Consider the following 12,937-nt stretch of genomic DNA (forward strand, 5'->3'; position numbering starts at 1 on the left):
CACCTGCTCATCCATTTTATTTGTATACACTTTTAAAAATAAATATAGATATTTTGTAAATCACCCAGTTATTGTTCTGCCTCCACCCACTCCCTTCTCCCACCAAAAAGAAATAATGCCAAGTTCATAATATCCTTCTCTTGCTGTTGAAATGGGCCTTGATGCCATCTGAACATTTTATAACACAGTTTTTATATTTCAAGGAACAAAATTGTTTATTTACCTCTCCATAATTTCTCCTCTTCCTGCATGATGAGGCAGCAGCCATAACTTTGCTGGTCTATCTGGCTCAGTTAAAAACAATTTTCCAAACTAAAGAAGTTATAACTACCTCCTTTTTCAAAAAATAAGTATAGGCAATCTCTTTTTGTGGACATCCAGACTGAACCAAATATGTGAACCTGACACTTTCCATGGTTGCTGTAGCTCTACATAAGGAGTTCAAAATAAGTCACCTTGACGTCATCCTGGTGAATATATGAGGAACAGAAAAAAATTTGTGGTTTCTCTTCCCTCTGATATTTATGTTCTACCAAATTACAACTACACACAAGCAAACATAACATGTTCCCTAAAAAACCCTTACTAACTAGCAGTTTAATATCACAAAAATTCTCACCACAGTCAAAACACAAACATGTGAATCTGCACAATAAGGAACATCAAATAGAAACACACCACAGAAAAAGAAATCAGATTATACTTACAGCCTAGTTAACTTCTGTGTGTTCTGAAAAAGCAGCTCGGGAAGGACTTGCAATTTATTCTTGTTCAGACGCCTAAACAGTTCCAATTAGAATAAAAAAAATAGATTAGATTACCTTCCAATTTAAGAAGTTTATTCTATTATGCATAAACACATGAAGCTCCCATTGCACTAAACCTCATGATATGAACTTGCCATTGGATGCCTTGTGGCACTTTATTCATGCAGGAGCCAAACTGTGTCATTTGTAGAGCAGCTGCCCACATCCATGAGGTGGGGAGTCAAGGGACAGTCACCACGAAGTTTCAATGTGGATGAGTACACAAATACAATTTTTACATTTTCCTCTGGATGCCTACTGACAGAGGAATATATTCAGCTTACACTGCTTTAAGAACAGCTACTGGCAGGAATCTGGATTTTCATTCTCCTTCAAAAAATGTAGGTAACAGGAAATTCAGTAACTTGACCAATCAATGTTATTCCCAGATTAGCTATTATTTCTGTAGTATACATAATTTCTTTTTTTAAAGAATTTTCTTGAAACTTCACTTGGAAAACCTGAGCACTGTTGTAGAAAATATGAACATATGGGTAACCAGATGACTACACGGTGATTTGAAATAGAATATTAGTCCTGAAGATTCTTCCAGGAACATTTTAGAGAACAGATTAGTGTTTATACATTAGTCCCTTTTACTCACTCACTATATGAGTTTTACTCTGATGACAACTTGCCAGTTTTTAGAAAACAACCATTTCCAAGCTATTCCAGCCCAGTAACTATAAAAAGCATGAGCCTCCTCTCCATAAAACGTGTGACAGCCCTGCAAAATCTAAAAGCAGTTCTGCTTGTAAGACACAGTCTTGTTCTTCAATCCTTTTTCTGTTGTCTTGCTGACAATAAAACCAGTCACCTGTTCTCACAGTCCTAATGAATGCTATTTGCATAATGAGTTGACCCGAACTAATTACATACAAGCCCACTGCCATAAAGGGGAAGCTGACTTGTCCTGTAAATTCATACAGGAGCCTGGCTTTGTGCCCCCTTTGTTCCCAATCTACCTTCCAGGTTCACTTTGATAGCAGATCTATTTTTGCTGAAGTTTTGATCTCCAAAGACACCTGGAACTTTTACAAACCTACTGCTACTTAGCACTGAATATCTGGTTTCCAGTTTTCTTGCACGCTGAGAAATTTCACTATCAGAATTCAAGAATTTTTGGAATTGAAAGGCCTTCCTGAGATCAAACTAACATTGTGGGGTTTCATATGGCAGAGTTTTCACATGGCCACCATATGACCATGTCTCACAAGATAAAGGAGTGATGGAAGAGAGGGGAATTTTAACTTCTCTTTCTGACACCTAGAACAGATCAAAGGCTGCAAGCTCGCAGAGCCTGAGCACTGTGCATTACACACACCACGTGATAACCAATATTTGTATCTGCTGAAGTTATTTCCTACAGCTTTTACCAAATACTCAATGACATTTTTGAGATAAATGAACAAAACAGCAAATGAAACTTGAAAGAATAGGAGAGATGCTAGTTGTGCATTTGAGAAAATACATGGGAAGGTTTTAAACTGGATTTCCTTACACCCACGTGACATTTCACAATTTTGTTTAATTCAAGGTTGATAGCAATGTGCTACTTAGCCCTCATCAAATTCATTACTTCAGTTAAGCATGTTTATCTGTTAGAACAACAGGATGAAATACAACAACAAAAAAAAAAAGACTTATACAGGGCTTAGCACTCCTCAGCTCCATCCTCCTTCACCAAGACTACCACTAGTCATTGAGAAGCACTGAACAAAATCAAGTTATTTATCATTCAAAATGAAAGTGTGCCAGTGAAATGCATTACACATGGTGTCAAGTGTTTATTCCTGTGTCTGATTATCATTTCAGATCTCACAATCTACACATAATTATGCACTGTCAACTCAAAGTCATCTGACTCATCTCAAAGCAACATCCCAGGAATACATTTTAAGAATATTCTTTTCTCTACTTGCAAGTATTTCACAAATGCTGATCTTATTGTTCTAAGCCAAAGAAACTGATCAAAATCAGATTAAGGTTCTAGAACAGGTGGTTTCACACCAACAAGCAGAAAATATATGTAGTAACAAGAACTCAAATTTCCAGGTCAGCAAGCTTGCAACCCAAGAAGTCAAACTTTTACAACTTCCAATAACACAAACAACTCAGAAAGGGAAAAAAACCCTAACATCAAAGTTTTTTCTCTAGTTTACTATCAAATTAATCCAGAAGATTAAACATTTTAAATTATTTACTATTTTTTGTATGGGCCAACACTCTCCTACCTGTGACAGCAAAAGGACCAAGTTCTCAGCCGTCCTTTTTAACTGTCCTAAGCATTTTAAGATTTCAACCCGACATTCCCTTCATATTCATTTTCTTTCAAACATTACATGAAGTCAAGTCCACACAAGGACACTTGCAAAGCTCACATTGTGACCTGCTCTTCACTAGCACTAAACATTTTGTATGGGTCTAAATGTATTTAATATTTTAATATGATATTGTTTTAAATGAAGTTCTTTTTACACTGCAGCAGAAAACAAACTGAATCCATGTATCAAGGCCAAGAACTCGATGACGTTCTGCCTTTGCTTTAACTTATGTGAACTTGAGTTTCAAACTCCCCCAGCAGAGTGGGAGTGCTCCTGCACAGATACCATCCTCCAGAAGCTTCGGGTGAGCTTTATTTCTGCCACAAACCAGGGCTTGCAGCTCTCTAAGGCCAGGTTATGTTACTAATTGATAACAAAGCAAATTAATGCAACAACAAACACCTAAAGAGTCCATGGCTGTTCATGTCTCGTTTCAAGCTATGGGACTCTCCAAACAACCTTCCACCACTTCCCACGACTTATTTCAAGTTGAAACTTCCACCAAAAGTCATTTTGTTCCTAGTTTGATTCTCAGGGGGACTAAGGGAATGAACAGAGGTTGTTTCTGTTGAACATCACCTACTGTATTATAACTTCTACTGCAATACTTACTGAAATATAAGACTAGATCACCTTGTAGAAACTTAGACGTACTTGATGTAGGATTCATTTAACATGCTCATATTTATTATATGCCAGAAAACCACCAATAGCCTAGGAAAAAATCCCAATTACACCTCTTATTTCTCTTCCTAGGTTTGAGAGAAAGGCCATTAAAGAAAGTCCTCAATACAGAAGTATCAAAGTACCAGACAGGATGTTTTTAAATTTCAAAAAAGAGAAAGAGATGTGTTTAAAGACTATTTAATGAAAAGACCAAATGTTCTAAATGGTCATTTATAAGCACTGTTTCCTCTGGTTTGACAAAGAAGTGCCAAATGCGGATGAATTGCAGTGGAACAGTTCCTAACACATCATTTGACAAGAACTGAAGTTTATCCTCACCTATCAGTATCAGTTCTAGGACAGAATAGGAAACTTCCAGTGCAAACATTAGGAATGCCAGCACAGGGATGTAGCTGTTCCTCGGGAGAGGAGAAAAGCACAGGCTGGGCACATTGAGGGATCTGTTGGGCTGCAGCCCCTTCCCACACCAAATGATCCTATGAGAGGAACAAAAATGCCCCCTGCTTGCCTAGACCTATTACCATCCCATTACTGCATAAATCTTAATCCTGTCAGCTGTCCAATTTTAATTACAGCAGTACTTTTGATTTCATAACAAATACCTTGGAAATGGTGAAGCCATATAGCAGTGAAATAAAAAGGGTCTGCAAAAAGTTCATAAACAAAGTGAGCCAGAATCTTGTAAAATGATGCTGTGGACCTTGTTCCTGGGACTGTACTTTATTAAAAAATATAGATATCCCTGATTTTAAATTAGGGACTTAAAATAGAAATAACACCAGGAAATACCTCAAATATGAATTTAAATCCAAGCCAGTTTTGCAGCTGTAACTAGCTACATCTTGGAGGAATGACAGGGCAGCTTGGTGAATCTGAACAGTAGACTACAATTTAAAAAAAAAATCATTATCACATTAAATCCCTGGGACTGTTCAGACTGGGAATGCCACCTGGGACGAAGCACAAAAATAAACCCTTGGAATTGGCCTCTTCCCTCAGGCTGGAATCACATCAGCCCTGCAGTCAGAACGTGTGTGCACACAGCACCATCCACCACCCAGCCCCGAGGTACACCCAGGGGCAGGGAGGAATCTGGGGCACAGAGCCAGGCAAGATCTGGTCCACGTTATTTCACCTGGGACTGCTGGATGGGAATGCAGCTGCTCAGTCTCCAATGTATTTTGAACTGGATGCTTTACAGCTAATAAGACCTGCAAAGTATTCCTGGAATTCGGAGCACTGGGCAGAATGATGCATAATCATCTAATGCCACGGAACAGATTAGCTCCAGTGCTGGATCAGAAGCAGCTCTGGATGTGCACAGCATGGAGTCCAGACTAATAAAGCCTCCTGGAAGCTGAAGAACTGTGCAGAGAGGCTCTCCAGGAGTCCTATCAGCTCTGGCAAAACCTGCATTGAGTCAAATTTATTAACTCTGATTAGACACATGCTGGTTGTACAGTCAACAATCTCCATACACTGCAGCTCTCTCCATCTTCCAGACTACTTTAACCACTGCAATGCACAGGAAATAGAACTTGGCATATTCTGTTTTGTTAGTCTGCTCCTCAAGCCCCCATAAGTGACCCAGAAGAGTTGACCATGCACCAACTGCACACAAAGTCCTTGCTGTCTAAGAAAAGGGTCTCCAGGAGTCCATCCATCACCTCCAAAGCAGGCATGGAGCTCACCACACCAGAACACTGCTCTCTCACGAGGCTCAGATTCACCCTGGTTCTGCTGGAAGATGTTTAGGGAGCTGTACAGGATAAAAGCTAAAAGCCCATACTTCCGTCTGCAGGAATTCAGTGCAAAAGTCCAATACTGCTACTCCTGAAATTATTATCAATCACTGGCACATGCTTAATAATGGCTGCTTACTAATTCTTAATACTGGATGTTGACACCTATTCTCACACAAAATTAGTACATAAATGTCTGATCTTCACAGTTTTATCATGTCACAAACTGCATTTTCTTTCTGTATTACTCAAATGGCCTAAAATGCAGACTTACAGAATGTGTGACCTTTCTAAGTCCATACATAAAATGCTGTCCCCTGGCTTATTAGGTTTTCTTTAGAGCAGCCCCATACAGCATCAAACACACTGTTCCAACACAGGACAAACACTTCCTCTCACCTCCCAAAAATATTTTGCTCATATATATAAAAAAGTGCCAGTTTCTCCCCTTCCTCCCTCAGCCTGCTGCCCAACTGGGGGTTCCAATGTCCTGAAGGCAAAGGGATAGAGGGAAACAACCTCTGTGTCAATCACAGAATATCAAGGGCCCTTAAAAAAACAATGGAGAAGTTATTAACTGTGAAATTCCTACTTTCCTGGCTCCAACCAGGCTAATCATATTCCTTCCTCTGTCTGAAGCTGGGATAGGAAAGAAACTTAACTATTAAGATTCCCCTGATTATTCAAACACAGTGTAAAAAAACAACCATTGAAGCCTGGAAAGAAAGAGTGCTACCAGACTAGAGGAAGACTGAAGATGTTTGTCAGAATCATTCTCTGAAACAAATGGAGCAAAAGACTTACACCTTACAAAGTTTATTTTAATATTAATTATAATTTTGCTTTCTTAATTTTCTTGTCTTCTGGAGAACTTCTGTGTGAGTAAAAACCCTCAGTATTGGTAGGAAAAATTTCAGTTTGCTCTCAAGGCAGAGGTCATGTTTTCCTGGAGGAGACACTTTCTGTGGGTACTGATTTCAGCTGCAGCCCTCATGCTCACACCATTGGAAGGGTCACATCCAATTCTGGTTCTGTTGTCTCATGGAGCTCCACTCACAATAGGAGCAAAGAGGAGCTAAATTTAATCTCTATTGAAGGCATGATCAGCATAGATGGAAAAGAACAAAATGCATATGGAAGCAGAACTAGAACATTGCTCAACTTGCAGCTATTTTAATCTTTTTTCAAGAAGAATTTAACCATATTCTTTGCTACTGCAAATTGAAGGAGAACACATTCCAACAATCCTGCAGTGTTACACCCCTTCCATGCAGAACATCCCTTCCTTCTCAGGGCTAATATGGCCAGGGCAAGGCTTTAGAAGGTTCAGAAGAAATTCAGAATTCAGAAGTCAAATAAGCAGGTAAAAGAACATCTAAAATATCAGACTTATGCGTTTCTTATACAATTAATTTGGAAATCTGTAAAAGCTTCAGTGCAACCACAATCCTTGACTTCTCATTCCTTTCCATACAAGGTGTACAAGCAATGGGCCTGAGAAGCAACATTAACATTATACTGAATATAATTGTACCCAGTGTTTTCAGACAGAGCATTTTCAGCTTCATGCTTTGTTCTCACAGCTGCAGGACAGTTTTACTTTGAGTAAGAAACAAATCAGAGAAAAGCCAAACCCCCTTTTCTGCAGAGCTACAGTGAGCAGATGCCCACTCACACCACAAGAAGTTTCCTTCTTCAAAGTCCCTTCAAAGGGGCACTTGCCTGCTTCCCATGGACTATGGAGTCAATATAAAAGCCCAATATAAAAGCAATGCAGGCATTATTTAGCCAAACTTGGCAAACTGTGCAATTTTCCAATGCAATTTGATCTCTCATTATGCCGCTGACTCTGTTTGAAAATTTTGAATACCGTAACATCAGTTACTTCAGGGAAGCTGCAAATATTCAAGGCCTGAGTAGAAATCACCAAATTTATATGGCTGTGGGGGAAAAAGCAAAGGACCTGGCTCTGCTAGACAATATCACAGCAAAAATCTCTTCTGTACATCTTTGGGTTTTGTTTAAAATATCTTGCAATACTACACTAACTAATATTACTGAACACATTCCACCCAGAAATTTAAGCTGTTACACAGGCTCTGACTTACACTGTCAGTTTCATTATTGTCTCCAAACAGAACAATTATCTGTTTTTAACCCCATGAATGTGTGTGATACCCATCAGCTTCCAAATCCTGTCTGCCTTTCTACTGAGTATTGACAGCTTTGACCACAATCAAAGTACTTCATTATTTGTCATGAAATAAGTAGCACTCAGTTCCTTTCCACCCAAGTTCAACAACTTTCAAGTTTGATTTAACATCTGTATTCACATTTCTGCCTATCACACAACTCATTCTCCAACAGAAAAATCAAAACTACACTGCTTTTAAATTTTTTTAATGGGTAGCTTTAAAAGAGCAGTCCCGCTACCTCAGCCTTTAATATCCAGAAATTACCCAAGTAAGTGTGGGTTCACTCCCCAGCTTGGCCATTTATTTTATTTCACACTCAAAACATCTGGGTCTCACTTTTGGCAATAAGCAAGGTCCCTTTTTCTGCTTTGTTGTTAAGAGCTCTGTGGCATCATCCTTGGAGATGTGGCTTGGGGAACATGATGCAGTTGCAGTTCCTACAAGTAACTTTAAGGAAGAAGTGGTTACATTACAAGCTTGGGCAGAACCAATAAGCAATAAAAATGACTTAATGCATAAAAGACTCAAAGAGAAAGACAGGAGTTACTGAACTCCAAGGAGCAACTAAGTTTCTCCTTGGAAGCACTGGCTTGGGAAAGCAGTAACAGGAGCAGAGCCAATTGCCTTCAATGGTTTCACCAGAAAATCCTATTAGAGTCAAGAAATACTTTGTGATCATTAATGTAACTTCTCCTTTACTTCATATCACTTCCTCTTTGTAAGGAAAAACAGTCAAGATGCAGCACCCAGTAAAAAAAGTCAACCTTATCCATTACCTTCTGTCATCACCTCTTTATATTACTGCCCTAGGAAATAAAGCCAGACAATATATAATGGAATTTCAGGAAGGGCACTACGAGGAAGCCCAGGACAACCATATTACAGGATTACGGTGTGGGAGAAATGAACTTCTTTATCCACGTGACGTGTTACTTCAGAACCTCTTCCAAAAAACTGGGAGAGATACCACTGCAAGTTGCTAAGGGACCATTTTTTGAAGGAAAACTGTTTATAATAGTTATAACTTTGAGATCCCTTATTACAGACTTGGCAGGCTGGGTGGTCCTGGTTCACATTCAAAGCTGTCAGAAGTAATAACCTTTATTACCAACTTCTCATTAGACTGAGAAAGATTATCTATCCTCTCTCAGAAGTGCAGAGTACATGTCTGTGCATTTCAGCAGCACAGGAACTGTGGCTCTGTAACACTTTATAGCTTTCAATCTTAGAATCCATCTTTTCCTTTTTTTTCCTAAGTATCTCCTCATGTGAAAAAAATCTGATATTAGGATGGAGGACGGACCTACACAGATGGTCTCTGGCTAGGAATAAACCAGTAATACTGGCAAGGAAAGCATGAGGAACAGGTTTAAATTTCAATGCTTTCCCTAAGACAACATGAAAAAACAAAAACGTCCTAACAACATTCCCGTGACCATTCAAAACAGCAATCAATGCCCTAAAGTGATACAGAAATGGACAGAAACCTTAGTAACAACCTAAGTGAAGATGAGAATAGAGACTCTTAAATGTCAGAGTATTTATTAAAGACAATAGAAAATCCTTTAAATTCAAAAGAGGCAAGCAGAGGTGTATGCCCAGTCTCTTAACTCAGTAGCAGGTTTCTAGAACTACCCAGTTACATACATGCAAGATAGTAGCTCATACCTGTCTGCAGAAGACTTTAATGTACAAGAATTAACAATTTCTTTCAACTGCCATTCAAAGAAGCCAAAAAAGCTTGATCCATAAACCCTCAAGCAGAGATGGTCTCTGCTGAAGCTGCTTCTCAGTTTCTGCAAAGCTTTTAGAAAGTTCTCCAATTTCAAATCTGAAAAAATTAGGAATTCACACTTTGTAACTTCAAAACACTCATACGGAATGATAAAAAACAGGGTCACTTTTTCATTACTCCACTGACTATTGTGAAAAGAACAGGACTTTATCCAAGGAACTTAATCTATTAGAGTACCCTTAAATATCCATCACTTTTAATATTTCATCAATTTTTGTAAAAACAGTAAAAAATAGACACGGTTAAGCTACTTTTTACACCAGTGTGTAATCTCTCCAGGTCAGGGCTAAAAGTCTATGAAGAAAGGAAAAAGTAAATTTTAGCATTCACATCTCCAAGCCATGCTGCCCCTGTTGACATGCCTTAAAAGTTTGTATTAATCAAACCATTTCTCAAAGTCAGAAATTGCTGGGAACAATTAGGAATAAAACTTGCCAGTACAACAATTATTGCAATTTTTAGCAGAAGAAACAGAACCCTGTTCCTGTTTGATCTGTTTGAATAAGGCAATACCAGCCCTGCTCCCCACACCGTCCATATATAGTAAGGAATGCTCAGGGCACTGTGGTGCTCCTTCTCCCAGGGATCTGTGCCAAGCAGAACCAGTAAAAAAAGGAAGATTTGCAGGATCATCTCCTGCTGAAATCAAGCTGGATGCTCAAAAAAGGGTCCATCCTCCAAAGCCAATGGAGTGACTGTAAGGAAATAAGGAGGTGGCACAAAGAGCACACTGCACACCTGAGTCCAATCTGACAACCAAAAAGCCAATACCAATAAGGTATTGCCTTATTCAAACAGATCAAACAGGAACAGCTCTCGACTGCTCTATCAGCAGTGGGAATTACCTAAGACAACTCAGCCAAAGGACATCATCTCCTGAGGAAGCCACATGGGTAACCAGCCTTTAAAAATCCACTTTGTAGAAAAGCTGAGAGCACCCAGTTTCTGTGATAATTACTCTGATCTACTTCCACATTCCCAGAATGTTTTCGAATGCAGGGGTCAGATGTTCTAAAGTGTTTCACTACGCAGGAGTTCCCATTTCTCTCTTGTTTTCCTAGAATACTACAGGAGATCTGTTCCACTCAGAGTTACCTAATACAAGTATGAAAATGCATGTGGTATGTCCATAACATCTGCATGAACCCTGAAATCCTCTCTTCTTTCTGGGATCCTCATACTGGAACATCTTGACACAAGCAGAAAGATCTAGAGAAGAAATTATCTCCAAAGAACTGAGAACATGACACGAATATGACATTAACTATAAGCCAACATGCATTGGTTTGTTCTGTTCCATGTGGAAGGAAGGTGCAGACTGAGGGGAGCTCCAGTTCAACAGACACAGCTAAAATGGAGCTGAGCCAGAGGAAAAGCAAAGTCAAGACTGTACTGCTCTGATCCATGACAGAGAGACTTCAAGACCTACATATTCATATGTTCTCCAAGAACAAAAGGAGGTTAAGTACTTTGAATCCATCATCGTTTCGCTCAGGAGCAGGATTATTTAAGAATCGCTGTGCTTGACAGCATGAAATTCAGCCAACACTTATGGTATTTCTGGGATGGCAAGCAGCATAATCCTTCTAATAAGAGGAAGCTCAAAGAAGCAAAACCCTTTTGATTAAATTACTTAAGCTAAATAAAGTTCACCCACATAATTCCAGACCACTGATGCAGCAGTCCTCACCCAACAGTAACACAGACACTTAAGCATTTCCTACAGATCTGGAAGAAATGACTGCTAAATCCAGAAGTGTTTTGCTTAAGCAAATACCCTCATAAATCTTCATCAAGTATAAAAAAAACCTGCTAAAATCAAACAAACAAGCCACAGAAAAGAATAATGTTTTAAAGCTCTGATGTAATGTCCAGTGCTGATCAGCTATTCCAACTGAATTATGGCTTCACTGCAGTGGAAGTGTCCTTATTCCACTTGCCTTGTAACCACTGCTTTCAGAAGCTTAAGAATCCTGTGGTTACAGAACCTCTTGTCTACATAAATGAGACCCAAATTTGTTTTTCCATGAGTTCTTGTGGGTCAGTGACCTATTACAAAAACGTTTTTGATGAAATCAGGTTCATTTATTTTCATGTTGTTAAAATAAACTTCTTTGTTTTGTGGCCCTGGTCAGAAGTACTAATGCAAACCAAACCCTCTCACTGAAGCATTGCATCCTGCTCCTTGCTACTGCCCTCAGCCTCTCCTGCACTTTTCCTGTGTTTGGACTCCTCCTGTGCTGGCCTATTGACAGAGCTGCTAATGGCTTCCCTTGGAAAAGAGGGGCCAATTTTTAATTTTTTATTTTTTTATAATGTTTGCAAAAGAAATAAAAGGTTCACTCTTGGACCAGCCGTAACCAAGAGCTTGGCTGTCCAGCAATGGCTGAGTAATATATAACTATATAATTATGTGCTACAGACAGAGCAAGCTATGAAATTTGAGGGTATTAGTGCCCTCTAGGAGTCCACAGTACATAAACACAGTAATTAGGAACTATCATTTTTCCAAATGCACACACCCAATTAGAAAATATCACCTCTACACATCTTCAGAGAGTAAGTGGTTTCTTATAACTATTTCATTCACTGAATAGTCCCCAAAGGGTAAGAAAGTGACAGCTACTGTACCATTTCAAAATTTATTTCAACAAGAGTCCCATAAAAATAAACACAGAAACAGGGTTCTTCGACAAGACTCATGCACAAGCAAGAGTGGAGGGATTCATCTTTGAAATAATTTATAACTAATCCAGGTTTAATTTTTTTGGTGGGGTTTTCTGGTGGTTTTTTTTGCCGGTTTGTTTTTTGTTTTTGCTAAATAAAGATGGTCCAGTAGAAGCCCAAAGCAGCAGGTAGTGCAGGGGACTCACAAACCATCAGCTGATCAAGGTGCACTTGTTCTCCTGCTGCTTTTTACCTCTTCTTCCCATTTTATCTCCAAATTGCGTGGACAAAACCTACCCCTTGCAAGGCACTCATCAGTAGTAGAAGGATGACATTTCTACCATTTGGGCATGTTTGTGTCCCTCATGTGAAGTACAACTCCAATAAAAGTGTCTGGTGCGCAGGAACACACGTTATCAAACCTACAGCTGACACACTTGGAGCAAGTCTTGCCAGGCTTACTGGGGATTTATTTCCTCAATTCATCTGCCCCTACTTTTCCAGTCCTGAAACCTCAAATGCAGCAAATGCAGAACTTTTTTGGCAAATTGACATCTTGCCATAATTTCAACAGGGTCACAGGGAAAGGACAAGGCAATTTTTAGTTTTTTCTGAAATGACCGTAAGAAATAAAAACTATTTCCAAGCACAAAACCTGTAGTCACATCTCAACAACTCATCTGTGCACAAAGACACATACTTCAAAATGCTTGCAGGAATG

General features: G+C 39.2%; 1 protein-coding gene across 3 annotated transcripts in view; it reads right to left on the reverse strand.

The window, feature by feature from the left end:
• Window positions 1-12,937, reverse strand: part of SLIT3 (slit guidance ligand 3) — a 470,081-nt gene that overhangs the window by 425,819 nt on the left and 31,325 nt on the right. For all 3 annotated transcript variants that reach the window (XM_017726544.1, XM_017726545.1, XM_017726546.1), the window contains one exon: window positions 708-779. In XM_017726544.1, coding sequence (XP_017582033.1) covers window positions 708-779 — 72 coding nt within the window. The remainder of the gene's footprint in view (window positions 1-707; window positions 780-12,937) is intronic.

The sequence above is a fragment of the Corvus brachyrhynchos genome, unplaced genomic scaffold, assembly GCF_000691975.1.
Source record: "Corvus brachyrhynchos isolate BGI_N302 unplaced genomic scaffold, ASM69197v1 scaffold262, whole genome shotgun sequence".
Lineage (NCBI taxonomy): Eukaryota > Metazoa > Chordata > Aves > Passeriformes > Corvidae > Corvus > Corvus brachyrhynchos.